General features: G+C 39.1%; 1 protein-coding gene across 1 annotated transcript in view; it reads right to left on the reverse strand.

Moving 5' to 3' along the window:
- Nucleotides 1–225: 225 nt before the first annotated feature.
- Nucleotides 226–16,388, reverse strand: part of ANO4 (anoctamin 4) — a 144,333-nt gene continuing 128,170 nt past the window's right edge. Inside the window, exons 22-28 of the mRNA XM_035551662.1 lie at nt 15,537–15,634; nt 12,083–12,225; nt 10,944–11,096; nt 9,154–9,301; nt 5,712–5,831; nt 3,445–3,550; nt 226–417 (exon numbers count right to left, since the gene is read on the reverse strand). Coding sequence (XP_035407555.1) covers nt 226–417; nt 3,445–3,550; nt 5,712–5,831; nt 9,154–9,301; nt 10,944–11,096; nt 12,083–12,225; nt 15,537–15,634 — 960 coding nt within the window. The remainder of the gene's footprint in view (nt 418–3,444; nt 3,551–5,711; nt 5,832–9,153; nt 9,302–10,943; nt 11,097–12,082; nt 12,226–15,536; nt 15,635–16,388) is intronic.

Here is a 16,388-nt window from a genome sequence, read left to right on the forward strand (position 1 = left end):
TGCTCATGCCAACGTTAGCTCTGGAGAAGATTAAGCCTTGTAAGACTCCTAACTTCGAAAGATTTACCACAGTATACACCATATTAACCATGGGCACACTTGTGATAGGTGCACACAACAGTGATTAACTAATCCTCTTTCACTGCACTCTCCACTGCAGAAAACCAGGAATTTTTTTATAAACTGAATTCCTATCTTCTTTTAAGCAGTTTCTTCCTCACCCCATCATGGCCACTCATTGTGATAAGATTTTCCGTTCTTCTTTCTTTCCTTTCGTTCTTTCTGTAGACGTTCTAATTCTGCTTCGTACATCATTTCCTGAATCAGGTATTTTTCTCTCCTCATCCGATCCCTCAGGTCTTTTGGGAGATCTGGGATTAAGTAGGAAATCAGGTGCTTTATGCAAAAGACAAGGTGCTGTGAAAAGAAAAAAAAAGTTGAAGAATGAAAATCTTAAGAAAACAAGTAATTTCCATACCTCCTGAAAACCCCTTCCTTCCAATTCACACAAAGATGCTGTGTTAGAACTAAAGCATTACTAAATCTGAAGAAACCAAATCATGAAGATTTTCCCCCACAAAAACTCCAGCCAAAGTCAACGGACTATGGATCTCAGCAAAGATCAAGAGCAGCTGGGTCCAAATGAAGCCTCGAAATTGTTGTATGACCTCTGTGTTCAAACAGTAGGGTTGTCTGGGCAGGGACTGGTATTAGTGGATTCCTCTGCAGGAGAAGGAAGATCAAATGATATAATACTTTCCTGTTGCTGGAAAACTCTTGCATCAGTACTGGAAGCAATGTTACCCATACAAAACAAAGCTTTTTTTTTTTTTTTTCCTCCTTACACTCCGTATCTCTAATCCAAAGGCGTATTGCTATTTATTAAACATCCCAATTAAACACAAGGTGATCTTTCGTCCCTCGTGTTTTAGGCATGCCACAGCAAAGCTTGAGTGTGATGGGGGAGGACAGCTCAGGCGTCCTCTTTTGATGAAACCTCCTCTTTGAAACCACCTCTTTGAAAGATGGTGCTAGGAGATTTACACACTTCACTTGAGAGGAGGTGCTGAGAAACCAAAATCCTCTATCTCAGCAAGAACACTCATTCCAGATTGGAGAAATAAAAGTACTTCTTCTCCAAACAGACCTCTTCCTTTGAAAGGCACTGAAAAAAAAATGTAACATATTTTCCCATATATTCTTCCCTCATGAGAAACAAACAAACTCAAACAAAAACTCAAACCTGCAATACCTTAATTGCTGTTTGTATTCCAAATCTTAAAAAAAAAAAAAAAAAAAAAAAAAAAAAAAGCATCATTTCAGCTTCTTCATAGCATTTTCACTGAACTCTCCATTCTCCATTTAGCCTGGACAAATAATTCCTCTTACAGTGATAGGAAGTACTTTTTGTTTTTGAGGGAGGCCAAGATAGCCAGAAATAATTACATCCACTTGCTCAGTGTCAAATGGTTGTCTGAGCTGAAGTATTTACTTAATTTGTGAAAAAACAACAACAACAGCCTGTCTTGAATTTCTTACCTCGTAGTGCAATCTTCTACTGTAACTGCTGTGGCAAACACAATACATCTATCGGTGTTTTCTATAGTGAAAGACAGGCATCGTTTCTGCTGCAATTATGTTTATGATTTCACAGAGATAGTTAAGGAAGTGGTTTGCAGTGCCAAGAAATGGTGTGGTCCTTGCTGAGGGAGACAGCCATGAGCCAGTCTATGGCTTTGGCTGGAGCAAAACAAAGTCAGTTCTCTTGTGCAAGCATTGGGCAGATCCAAAAAGCTATTCCACAACAGGCTGCACATTTGGCTGGGCACTGATACTTCAGCAGGACTGATTCATCTTGCTGCAGTTACCTTTGTCCTTATTCCATGCTGCCTTTACACAGCATCACAGAATGGTTCAGGTTGGAAGGGGCCTCTGGAGGTCATCCTGTCCAACCCCCCTGCTCAGGCAGGGCCACCTGGAGCAGGCCCATGGAGCCAGGACCATGTCCAGGTGGCTTTTGAAGATCTCCAATGACCTATATACCAAGTGCCTATTTGTGTCAAAAAACTAGGCTCTCTTCAATTTTAAAACTCCTTAGGCTGACCTGCCAAGGCCATTCTTGTAGTCCTTTTTGGGAAGGGGTACCCTGGCTCTCAGTATGGACAGCTCAGGAAACAAAGAGATGAAGCCCACCAGGCCTCTATGAAATCTTTTTTTGCCCTAATGTTTCCTTGAGCATGGCAGAGGTCACAGAAGAGCTGATCTACATAGGACTGGTCTCCAATTAGTTAGCCCAGCATAGGGCAAGGAGAGATGTGATGCTGTGATGCTGTGTTCCACCTTTATTTGGGGAGGGCTGAAAACTACAGTCAGGGGAATTCACTTGGACTTCTGCTGAGCCACCAAGACAACCCAAGGCAAGAAATAATCTAGAAAAGGTTTCCCCTTCACTTTTCTTCTAACTCAGAAACTCAAATGTTCTGTCTAAAAGAGGTGCTTTGAGAGCTCAGTTCAGAATTAATTTACACAGTAATGTGAGTCAGAAATGCAGTATGTATTCATGAACAGTATGCCAATAATTTATGGTGATTACAGCTTCCATATCTGTGTTGGAAACCATGTTGCTATGATTTCAGAGAAGAGGCTTGAGTAAAGAGTAGTTAAAATTTTTTTGTTCCCTGTTTGGCTTCTTCACAGTATAAAATGCATCTCAAACTGCTTGTGCTGAGCAGCTGGGTTCTGACAGGAAATATTCAGGCACCTGAAATTTAGGCCTTATGAGTTGCATCTTTTTTTGTAAATGATCACAGCTTATTTATCTACCTTCTTCTCTCTCTTTTTCAAAATCAGGATGGGAATACCAGCCATGTGAAGCTGGGTTTTCTCTGGTTTGTTTTAAATATTTTTGAGATAGTGACAGTAAGTACTAATATTATGAACGCTGTCAAAGGTATTTAATCTTTTTTATCATCTTCAGCTTTGTGATGCTAATCATTCTGTGGAAATGACTGGTATTTAAAATAGAGAAAAAAGCTAAATGAATAAACACTGTAACTTAAACTGTCTTCATTTTTCACTTGTTCAAATTTTATCTTTTCTTATTATGTTCCATACTTACTCACTAGCCCACATACATCTTTCCAGCCTAACTAGGGTACTAATGCCCAAACTCAAAAAGTAATTAAAAGCATCATTTCTTTCTCCTTTGCATGTCACTGTTACAGCTTTTAAATTGCTGCATTCTCCTGCTTGTTAAAACCTAAATACTTGTGACTGTTCAGAAAACAGATAGGAGAATATAAAGCACAATGCAAATAGCAGAAACTAACACAAGAAGCTCAAGAGGTGGCATCATGGAACAGCCCAATGAAAAAGCTTAAAATGGAAATCTGTTTCACTTTGTTGTTTTTGTTATAAATACTTGTCACCTGAATGGTCACTGACCTCAAATACAATAATGAAAGCCAACCGTGCTGCTAGCACATGCCAGAACTGCAGCGTGTAGCCATAGGGCACTGGGGAGTGAGGAGGGTCTCGGTAGTCTCTGTACCTGAAAGACAAGCAAAGTATTTTATTTAGTAAAATACCTGCCCTGCTGCAACATATTTCTATTAACAACATGATAATTCCAAAATATTATTGCAGAAACAATTTAAAAGTAGTGGAAAAATTGTATTCTCCTTAATTTGTTTCCTACATGGGACAGAAAATTCATTATAAAAAATTCCCCAAATCCCATATATAAGTTAGTTTTAAGAAACTAAAGAAAACACACATGAACAAAAGAAACAAATGGTTATTTCATCTCTATGAGAGATAATGCACATTTCTCCCTGAAGATTCACCTTAGATTGCAGAGGGTGCTACACTAAATGAAATACACCGTGTCCTGATGTCTAAGTCATGAACAAAACCCTATCAAATCGTATTATCTCCAGTGCAAGTTCTTAAATCTGAGATGATCTGCCCTTCTGCAAATGGCACTGTGACTTCATAGGTTAGGATGTTTTACAATATCCTAAGCATCCTGAAAACAGAAGCCCCTGGACAAAAGTCCCAAGTCAATAGAGTGTGTCTCCATGTTAGGAAGCACACACTACACATGAAGAAATGGGGAAACATTTTATAAACAACCAGAATAACATGGCATTATCTGGGTTCTAGATGAGTTAACAGAATATAACCACTGTTTTTTGTTCAGACAGACTGCCTTCCTGGAAAAGTGCCTACACTACAGCAGGACATATTTCCTTACCTCACTATCAATACCTGGCTTAAAATGCAATTAAAATGGCTGATGCTTTAGCAGATGAGTTAAGTAGCTGATAAATGAAGCTAAAGTAAGTAAGATGTTCACATTCTTTCAAGGGTAGGTATACATAACAATTCAGTGTCCCTCCAAAAACAGATTTATCTTCTAGAGATTTATGGCAACAGTTTTAATAGCATTCTATATATGGGATATAGAGGCAACAACTTTTGCATTTATTGATGGGTTTTCTACCACCAGCTTTAAGTAGCAGCAACCTCATGCTTGAAGCTGGGGAAGAAATAAATTAAAGAAGGAGAAGAAAATGATCAGAATCCAAAAACACTATCAAAAGGTGTCATGGCAAACTATGGGGAATGAAGTATTCTGAAAGCAGGTCTGCTCCACAGAAAATATTATCTACAGATTCAACATTTGGATATTCTTTCTGAAAAATAAGTCTCAACAGAGTCCTAAATATCAGTTATTTAAATGAAAGCATTAATCTAAGTGAAAGCACTATGCTACACCACTTGATCTTATAAGTACAAATAAAAATGCCACGATATCACAAGGTATCAGTGACTTTTGGTGTATCACAGAGAATCTTTTTCTTGAGGCACTCATGAAAATACATATTAATTTTTCAAAGTGAAAAATACTGGGGCTACCTGTACCTGCAGCTACCAGGACTCTTGCTGGCAAAGTAGTATTGCCATAGAAAAATGACAACAGTATTTGTCATTTGCTATTTTTGCCTGGGACTCCATTTAAGACTTTGATTCTCTGGACCATTAAAATTAATCAGTTGCAAGTCTCATCACAAGCTACTCTCAGACTGCTATTTCCCCAATCTACTGGCTAATGATGAAGACACAAAGATGATTAACTGCTCATTTTATTCTGATTCAAACCAGAAGCATATGATTACTACTAATAATTACACCTGTAAGCAATGACAAACATATTAACTATTCATCTGTTAGGAAATGATAGACTTGAGGTTTCATAAAGGTAGCTTAGGACAGACCCTGTTTATGCCAGACAGACGTGAAATAACTCAATGTGGTCACTTCTATGCAATCTTTAGTTGACTTCCTTGTACAGGATATGATAAAATCTAATTACAACTTCATCTGATATAATCAGTCACTCATTATTGGCCCTTTGATACCATATTTCTCCACAATGGTTGCATCTGATTCAAGCCATGACATTATACAAATCCTGTATTAGGAACATCTCCCAGATATCCACTTTTCAACTTCTCCAGCATCTAAGGAAGGAATCATGCAGGTAACAACCAAGACATATGCCACGTGCATCTTTGAATAGCACAGTTTTTTTTTTGTTGTTTGTTTGTTTTTTTAAGTTCTGAAAAGCAGTTTCAACCCAAAATGTACCATGATGTTTCCCCTTTAAAATGTCTTAAAGCAGAAAGGTATTTTGATCAGATACTTACCTACAATATTTTAATGGTGAACCAGAGAATTCACTTCCATTTGATGTAGGTTCTGAGCGGTTTTCAAAGTCAGACACCAGAAATACTGATAAACTGGCATTAACATAGCCAACCATACACCTAGAGGGGAAAAATCCTTTAGACAAGACACAGCAAGGTTTTTCCATTAACTGTTACACCCAGGAGGATGTTCTCTGGGTTTCATGAAATCCACAGTTTAACTGTGATACTTATTACTATTTGAAAGGGGTACTGAGGCAGTATAAAAGAATTCTGAAGTAGATCAGATGGACAATAAAAGTGAAGCAATGACAGATTTTTATTGGCAAAGATAATGGTGAAGACTGGGACTGGTTACCTTTGAAAAGAAGGGAGGCTTAGAAAATAATGAGTGGCACCTGGAAGATAATTAGAATACTCCCACTGTCACCCACTTGGTACAAGCACAAAGGGACATTAAATTAAATGGAATAGCAATACACCTAAAACAAGCTAAGGGAAATATGATTTTTTTTTAAATTTTTTTACAAAATGTATAGTTAATCAGAGGAACTCATTATTAACAGATCCCAGGGTGGCTGAGCATTGGGAAGGTTAGGCAGAGTTTGGAGAACACTGAGTAGGGGAATGTGCATTGCCTGATAAAGGGTTGTAGGAGTCACAAGAAGGCTCAAATTTAGTATTAATAAGGCTGAGGAGAGATATGGCACATGCATTGTGCTTTTCACTCTGTACTGCTCAAGCACATATAAGTCTACACACACTGCTCAGCATGCTGCAGAGCTGTGGGGATGAGAAAGTGCTAAATTCTCCGGTCAACTAAGAAAAGATTGCAGCTAGCAAAACCTGAAATAAGCAGCCACATCACCACTGTGGCCATCTGTTTTCAGCGCTGTCCCACTGTTCCTGATATACTTGACCCAAAGCATCTACAAATCTAAACTTAGAGACCATCAACAGAATTATAAAGGGTTGCCAGATTTTGAGCGAGGGTGAAGGACGGATTGAATCAACCTATCTTCATTCGCCTAACCTATACGCTGAACTGAGCAAATCAGAAAGATATTTAAAACCTATTTTGCAACACTGAAAGAGGTACAATCTTAGCCATCCATGAAACAGTACTGCACACTGTCTTTAAATACTGTATTAGAACCCAAAAGATGAATATAATTACCACACAAAACACAGCTAATTCTCTCAAAAAGCTGTAATCAATGAACAAATTTAGCTACCATAAGGATAGCTTCTAAGTACCCTTGTTGGTACAGTTTTGCCAGGCAGTTCTGACCCACAGGGATTTTTAAGATAGCAAGAGAAAGTGATTCTTACATATCCATTGAACCAGATCTGCTATAATACTGCTTTGACTTCTAGAAAAATTCTACAGTTATTTAGACAAGTATCTGAACTGAGGAATGATAGGTCAGGCAACTGAGATGTGAAAGCTGCTTTTAAAGTATATTTGAAAATCAATTTTGTCCTGCCAAGAACTGCTGCAGGTATCAACAGCCTTGGGTGATCTACACAGAAGTTTAAAAATCCACTTTGGCTTGATCTGGTGGACTTGGTCTAATACTGTTATTAAAATTCAGCACTACCAAACCAGAAAGCTTAAATTTGAGTTATTATTTCTGGTTGTTTTGCCAGAGATTCAAAAAGCTTTAAGAAATTCTCCATTATATCATTTTCTGTACAGTTAGAGTTGACTTTTTTTTTTTTTTTTTTTAAACTATGGATTTAACCTTTCAGAAATTGCATTTAAGTACCATTTAGCTTTGAGTCAAAATCTCCATAGTGATTGGATTTGGAACTTAATTTAATCTCAATATTTTTCTAGTATCACTGGGTGTTATACAGATCTAATACCTACAGATGTCTTGGGAAAGAAAGGAGAACCTCTCTCATGGTTAGTTAATAGCAGGTGTTCTTGACTCCTTAATTTGAGAAAATTCAATATTCCTGTGTATTTTTTAGTAGCTTCCTGCTTTTGTAACAGAGTTATGAATAACAATATCCAGAATGGTGACATATATAGTTTTTATGTTAGTTGGCTCTTCCACAGGATTAACATCTGGTGGTTTCAGCTGAGAAATTCACTCAGAAAAGCAGCAAAGGTGTGATAACACTGCACAAGAGTTTTGTAAAAAATTAAGAGCTTTCCCTGTGAGCCAAGCTACTTCCCCTATGCAGAACAAGTTTCAAAACAAGTTTCAGTGAGTCATTTAATTCCTTACACAAGTCAGATTTCTAAAGGCATTGTTTTTGTCCTGCACAGTGGCTCTGAGAAAATCAGTAGCAAGGAAAATTGCTGACAGTGCCTCAGTGTCCTATGGATCTTCATCACAGCACAAGCAGAGGCACATGCTCAGCAACAGCTGGCACCAGACCAAACACCTTACCAGCAAAGGGACTTTTAACTCTTCATGAAAATAAATGGAACGTTTCCCCAGGTACCTACTAAAATGCCAGACCCCTTGTAGGACAGCAAGTTAGCAGCATTGCTAATCAAGAACTGCAACACCAGCTGCTCTTCTTCTGTCAGTACAGTTAAACAGTATTGACAACCAAAAGATGGCAAAAAAAGCAGCGACAGGAGAAACCACTTTCTATAGCAAGGAAGAAAAATCAATCTGCCTTAAGCCCAACAGCAGAACGTAAGCTCTCCTGTTTAGCTTGGGTTTCTTTGAACAGCAGGTTCTTACTAATGGAGCTATCAGATTGTTTGCAAAATGTGTCCATCTGTGGTCAGCTGGATTCAGTGACCTTCCCTCTGCTCAACAGCCAGGGTTTTACAAGTTGCAGTGTAGCAGCTATACTCATACTTGCTGGCAGTGTGCACACTCTAAAGTAATCTCAGTGTTTACCAACACTGAAAGAAAATCTACTTAGGCAGCAGGGGTTCAGTTCACAAATGTCTCCTGAAAGATGTAATCAAAGGACTCTAGTTTTAGAAGAAAGACAAATTACTTTGCTCTGTAAGTATATCTTGATTTATCACTTGGTAACTGCTTCATCTTGTTAGACACTACTTTTTGGAACAAGACATACTGAATACAGGAAATACAGCTTAATGAATAAGTTTTAAATGCTGATTAAATCAAATCCATAACTGATAAATATCTGCACAGCTTCAGAATGAAGAGAGGATTTTATCCATGTACACCAGCTAGGAAATGCAACTTGTGCAGCATACTACTAGACATGCCAAATTTCTGCAACAGTTCTGCCATGTTTTCCTTGAATTAATGTCATAGATTATAGTCACTCAGCAAGCCACGCTATGAATATGCAAAGTGTCAATATCTATGCCTAGTATCTGCTAAGCACAAACAATACATTTGGGTTAGTGTAATCAGTACATACACAGACGGTACTGTTGCATCTATTCAAGAAGTAAGAGATTTTTCATGCACAACTGTTTTCCTAAGGAAAAGCTTACTTTTGTCCAGCTTCTCCTTGGCCCGCACAAGGTCCATATTTGTAAGCATAAACAAGTCGAGGGATGAAATCTGAAGTCACAGCTATAACGAATGCATTTGTGATAACAGAAAGAATTCCAATGCCTTCCAGAATCCCATACCAGATTCCTGTATAACAAGGAGGGTATGTTAGCTCCGGGAAAAACAAGGTCCAAAATACTTCAAATACTGCATCCTCTGAAGCAGCTGTCCCACCACCCAAAACCTTTTTATGTAGTTTCTATTAGAGTCACTGACTGAAAATTATTTTTCTTATTGAACAGCAGGACCTCAGTGGACAAGATTTATGTTCCCACTGGGTGGGAATTTTGTTTATCCTGCAAATTATCTCAATGCTCATGAAGATCTTGGTTCCAGCAAACCCCAAAACCATGTGGACAGTTTTAAACATGGTAAGCCTCCTTGCTTATGATGACGGCTATCCAGCCTTTGAGGAGGATCTGCAGTGGCATATGTTCACACAGTGTGTCTGCTGTGAATATATGTAATCTATGATCTGCAGGCCACAAAGGCCTTGCATATAACTTGTGTTTGGCTGGCCAGCACGTACCTCTCTGCATCAGAATCTTCACAGCATGCTAATGCTGTATAGCGGTACATGGCCCCCAGTATGCTCAGTTTATCTGCCTGACAGATCTTGTGGTACAGACACAACAACTCTGATCATGAGGACCATCAGTGAGGAATACATGAAAGGCAGGTTAGATGTACCCATTGATTTTAATGAGGCATCATGCTACCCCTAAAAACTTTTCTGAATAGGGACCAAGTGCAACTCAATTTGAGAAATAATACCTGAATCTGCCTGAAAAACAAAACAAAACAAAACAAAAACCCGACAACTGTTTTTCTGTGCTTTTATTATTTAAATTATATAACCGTCTTTTCAGAAGTTGTCTTCTGTGTATGCTGTGTACTGGCTAACCTCCTCATAGAGCGACACTGTTCACACACAAGGCTTTACTCAGACATAGATTTGAGGTACATGGTAGAGCTCTCTGACAGCAGAAAGACTGGGATTCTGCTATTTCACGGGAAGTGCTGCTCTTTTTTGGAGTGCACCAGGGATTCAGCATTGGGCAAATAAGTTTGCTTTATTGTGTCCTTCTGCTTTTGCACACTGGAAGGATGGAGGAGATTTATAATCAATATGTGTCCAGAGAGCCCTTGCAGCAATGTATAGATGAGTGACCTCAAAGTTATGTAAACCCTGTGTTTAGCAGTGTAGTCATTCCTCACTGAGGACAAGTAGTCTCTTGGGATTTAGACCCATCCTGTCTCATGCGAGTGGACCTAGTGGACATAGCCACTGAGTCACAGGCGAGATTTTTGGTCAGGTAAATAGAAAACACACAATAATCTTATCAAATGGTGGCTGCTTTAATTTGACTTTGATGTTTCTGCTGCTCTCCCTAGTTGTTATATTCAAACTGAGCAGTGGCATGTGTTCAGATAGTGTGTCTGCCACAAGAAGAAACCTGCAGAGAACATTGATCACTTCATTACAGCATCTTGGCTGTTAAGTCACCCAGAAAGTCATTAAAGGAAGTTTTTTTTTTTTGTTTGTTTGTTTGTTTGTTTTCCCAATATTGACTATTAATTGCATAAATAGACTGGTATCTGTATAGATGTTTAAAGCTTTTTGGAACAGTCAAATTGTGTATTGTTAATGTGGAAGACGACTGAAAATTTCTTGAAGTGGTCAGTATTTTGCCCTAAAAATAGCACACACATGTAACAAAGAACTCACCTATATCTTTGGCTCTTGAAGCTAAAGGTCTTCTCCACTGGGTGACAAATTTGTATGCATCAAGCCGAATTTCAATAATATTGTTAAGTAAGGCCAGAAGTGGTGCCAGTGGAAAAGCTGCCACAAAAATGGTTGTGAATCCAAATTGAAGAACTAGGAAAGAAAGGGAAAGGTCACAGTGTAACTATTGAGCTCTAATTCCAAGTTCTCAGATACTGAAGTATCACATGTACGAACATTCCTTATTGTGCTGTACTATACAATAATCTTGTGACAATTATGCAGAACTTTCTTGCCAAATCTCAGAGCAAGGATGACCAAATCAAATGCACATCAATCACCAGAATGGATTTCAACATCTAGATTTTGTAATTTGGAGAAGAGTTTGGAGGTGGACAATCTATGCTTTTAGAAATTTACATTTTTATTCCAGCACCAGTTAGGATCTCTCAATATTTGCAAAGATTAGGGTTTACTGTACAAGTAGGCAGCAGTTTGAAACCTTATGTAAGTTTCCTGAGGCAGGTCTTCAGACTCCCAGATTTGCCATTAATTCGAAAAGAATTGTGTGAGGGAGAAAAGAAAAAAACTTTCATGATAAACACAGTTCGGTCACACAGGGCAAAAGTTTTTTGTTCTTTAACATTTGTTACAGCAGTTATTCTCCCCTTTCCTCTGGATAAAGCAATGCCTTTTGACAGCAAGCTAATTTGTAAACATGAGGCAGTAGATGATGGTGAATTTTAAACATAACCAATCATCCAAGTCTGTTCCATTCAGTTTAAAATAAAAGCCCAAGGGAACTTCCTTAAGCAAAACGCAGCAAACTTCTTCAGAAACATATACAGGTGAAGAGATGGGCTGCTATTTAGAAAACAACCTTCCTCATATGAAGCCAGATTCAGAAGCATGTCATAAATGCGGGGTTAGCAAACCAGCAGCAGTGTGGTTAGCTGCATTGACTTGGTTTGGCTCTTAGAAATCCACTCCCATTCCTCACCTGACTTGTAAGAATAAGAACTGTTTTGCAGCCTCTTTAGCTCCACACAGCAATAGTTTAAAATGCACACCAGCCCACATCAAAAAAAAGCAATACCATTAAAATCTAGTGAAAGAGAGAGCTAAGGTCAGTGCCATACTCATTTCTAGGTATTCATCAAAGAGTCCATAAGCATTCATAGGCTGCAGGTTGTAGTCCTTTTCCCACTGTGGGAAGCTTGTTTTTCTTTGTGTGCCATACTCTTGCCGTAGTTTTCTCCTGGTCCACCAGTTTTGAATTAGCCTACATTTTCAAATAAATTAAAGAAAACAAATAAAGACTGTTATTGGCTATTCATTGATAAACTGGAAGAGGCTGAGCATGCACAACATACCTTGCAGAACGAATTTTCCAATGCACAGGAAAACAGAGCATTAGTAATGCATGTGGCCGAAGACACAGTGTAATAGGTATGAAAACAGATAAGGCTAGTGGGATGTTACTAAAATGAAAAAGGGGTTTTGACATCTTTTTATTACTTATTTAGCTTATTTTTGTCTATACAAAATGGCAAATCATTTCAGGGTCTGTTTATAAGGCAGGACACAATGTTGTGTGGAGACAGTTAAGCTCTAAGTGAGAAACCAGTAACCAGAGTGCTAATGCTGCTTGATCCCTTCCTGTGTGTGATGGTATCTCTGCATGGCTCTACACTGTGTGGGGGTGGCAGTCCCTGAGCTATCCTGGAAGGGAAGGAAATACATTGAACGTAATTATAGGGTCTGCAGCCAAACATTCAGAGAAATGAGGGGCAGAAAGAAGTGTGTGGACTACTGACAACATGTGGTGGCCAAGAGATTAACAGCAGACTTAAGAGAGCTCTCCACCGTGGAAGGGGAAGACTGAACTGGACTTCAGAGGAAACATGCTGTTCCTGAAGAAATGCAAGTGTAGGGGCACGGGAGAGACTGAGCCAGAATGGAAATGAGTGCCCACGTCTGAAGTAAACACCTTTGCCTCTCCAGGTCAAGGAATTGCACTTACTGGGCCAAAAAGGACTTGAGCTATAATTAGTATAGAAAGCGAAACAACACAAGAGCTTTTCTCCAAAAATGTGGTGGGCCCCTTCATCTCAGCAAGTTAGAAGGTGCTAACTCACCCAAATAATTCAGACAGTCATCAATGTGAAAACTGGTTAAAAAGGACATTCCTGTGAATGAAAGATGGTTGTGACTGATGATTATGGGGCTTTGCCTCTCTTGTCCTGACTATGAGAAGGTGAGAGGGCTGAAAAATGAATTCCTGCAAAAAAGGCAAAATGCAGGATGAGGTGGGTGGGAGACCTGTACTCTGAGATGTATCCCAGTTATTTCCTCCTTTGTGTGAGCAGAAACCCATAACCAGTGTTACTAATGCTGAAGACTGACAGTACAATTCGAAGCGATGTCTTTTTCTGATTTATATTTGAGCAAAATATGAGCAATGTAATGCAATAAGGTTTTAATATTGATATGTGTTCTTCTTCCAGGAATAATATCAACTAGAAATTGCAGTTTCCCACCTCCAAATGAAACAATAATTTATACTTTGTTTCCTAGTTATTGCAAATGTACATACAGTGCAGGAGAGAACTGTAAAATACTTTCAAAGGTCTTGAGGTGGTGTTTGTATGAAGCAGAAGCACCACACTGACATGCCAGCATTTGTATGAACACATGGAACTATGAAACAATAAAGGCCCTTGCACACCAAACCTAGGGCCTCTCTTTGATACCTTTGAAACCTAGTTTTTAAATTTCAGTTATAAATTTCAAAACACAAGCCAGTGCCATACATATCAGTGTGAGATGAAACAGCAGGCACCGGAGTTCCTGTTGCTAAAGAACACCTGGAGCCCTGGGCAGCATGGCAGACTCCTGCTGTGTGCCCCCATGGTCCCTGTGGGAGCACACACCAGCACCAGGGCTGGACTGCCACCCTGAAATGATGCAAAATAGCACTCTCCAAAACAGGCTGCTGTGGCATCTCTCCTAGGACTATCTTACGGAGAAGTACTCCCCACTATCAGCTTTGGAGTGGCACAGTGCTGGCACTGCCTGGGACTTGGCAGGCAATAGCCAGGGTATGCACGGAGGGGCAGTGATGTTCTAGACTGCAGGGTTGCCTCTAAATCCTCTGGCCATCCATGTGGCTCCAGTCATGCTCCTAGCAGAAATAACTGTGGTTTTTTCATACAAAAAGGAAATGTGCTTGCCTGCAGCATATCAGGGCTAGAGAGGTAGTGTGAAAGGGCTGGAGAGAAAACACATCTCCCAGTAGAACAGGTTTAAGCTTCTCACATTGCTGTGACTGTGTGATTTGTGTTGTGACTCTAAATGAAGGGACTGACTTTACTTAAAATAGTTTATTCCTATTAAAGCACTTGTTCTTAAACAACCCCCTCTTATCTACTTCTGTCACCTTCTTTAATTCTCTTCAGTGTTTATTATTAGGTTTCAAAATCCCTATTAGTAGGTAGCAGAAAGATCTAATGAAAACTGACAAAAGAGTCTGGGAGTGGAAAAAGAAGGATCAATGTTGCTGCTGCTGTTCCCCCCTCCCCACTCCGCTAATTCCTCCACCCTTAACAGCTGCAAAATCCTGGCGAGAAGCGCGCTAGGCACTGGCTGGGGAAGACAGAAAAATAGTGAATGTTGAGTACCTTGATTGACCATTACTCTGTGCATTTAAACCATTTACTCCATCATCCTTACGGCTGGATGTGATCACCGCAGAGGCTGCCTGAAATCACTGCTGCGACACGTTCTGCAGTTCAGGCACCGACCTCTGCACTAGCTCTGCTGCGGATCCTGCAGCAAGGCAAATCCCTCAGAACTGCAGAACTTTGCAAGGGCAAACTTTCTGACAATGTCAACTCTCTCTAATGTTTTCACACTTGCTAATTTCACTTGATGATCTGCCACAGTCTCTAGCATCAACTGTCTCTATTAATCATGCTTATTAAATACTAATCAATAAGAAATGAACCAATAGAAAATGAATAACTGTCAACCTTTGTAGCTAGGGCACAGCTCCACAATACCCAGAAGATCACCAGGGAATTTGTCTACATACCAGTCAGTACATTTTTCTATCTCTGAGAGCGAATATGCCAGCAATGCATTTTTTCCAGCTCATACCTGCCCTTTCAGGCATCTTTTATCACCCAGCAAGGAGAAATCCAATTTAGAATTTCCTGGTATAGATAAAAAATGATACATACAATATTGCCTGTGCAAGGAATACAGTGGTCCTACAGTTATTTTTAAGGAGTTTTGAAACAGGGAATATGATTTAATGGAATCAAGTATTTCTCACATAATATTATTATCACATAATATTTGTTAAGATCTATATTACACTTTCCTTTTTTTCAAACCGTATCCAACATAAAAAACCTACAACAACAACTATCTCTACAAGTCTGGAAATCTAGCTTAAGAGCTGTCTGTCTTAAGGGAAATTTTCTATATTAATGGCTACTGTACCTTGCTTTTATGTAACTGGTCATAAAAAAACAATAAACTTAGTATCCTTCTGTGACCTACAAAAGCATAGACATTATGTTTACTTACGGGTAGCCCAGTTCCATGAAATTATTCCATGTCTGCTTTAGCACCATTATAATACCCATTTGCATACAGAGATCAATAAGGCATCCACTAGGGTGACACTACAGAAAAAAGAAACAAAAGGTTAAGTAGAAATAATGCTCAGTTTAAGCATTTTTTAAAGAGCAAACACTTATATTAGACAATTTACTTAAAGGAAATTTAATGCTGTTCTCTTTAATGTTTCTTATAATATAAACTTACGGGAGCATACAAAACTGTATCATACCATGACCCCTGTAAGCCTATCATCTAATTCTCTGCAGGGGACAGAATCAGCTGAAACAAATATGGTTTTCACACTAATACTGCTAATATGTGCTGTGGTTTAACCTGGCCAGCAGCTAAGCAGCACACCAGCTACTCAAATAACTCTATCCTCGCTGAAACCAGGACAGTATGTTATGGAATTGTAGGTAGGATAGAGGTAAAGGCTACCAAATTTCTCCAAGGATTACAATAGCTTTTAAGGAGTCTGATTATGCCTCAAGTCAAAAAATGAAGAAAAATTTTCTCCTGGCTGCACATGCAAAGAGTTTATGCCTAGAGGATAATCCTAATACTGTTTATTGAGTACTTATAACGTATACGACTTAGTAGATTCCTGAAAGTATTCTCTTCTTGAAGAACTGAAAGTCCCTAACTGTCAAACAGCAGTTCTCAGTGTCTCTTTCTGAGTGCTTACTTGTTTTAGCCATAGGTCCAGGCCTTGAAGAAATGGTGTTGGTCTGGGGAGAGATGCTCAGCTAGTAAAAATTTAGGCAATGCCATAAAGAAGACACAGAAAGTGCCCAAAACTTTCTGCCCTCAAACAGC

Source organism: Cygnus atratus, chromosome 1 (assembly GCF_013377495.2).
Source record: "Cygnus atratus isolate AKBS03 ecotype Queensland, Australia chromosome 1, CAtr_DNAZoo_HiC_assembly, whole genome shotgun sequence".
Lineage (NCBI taxonomy): Eukaryota > Metazoa > Chordata > Aves > Anseriformes > Anatidae > Cygnus > Cygnus atratus.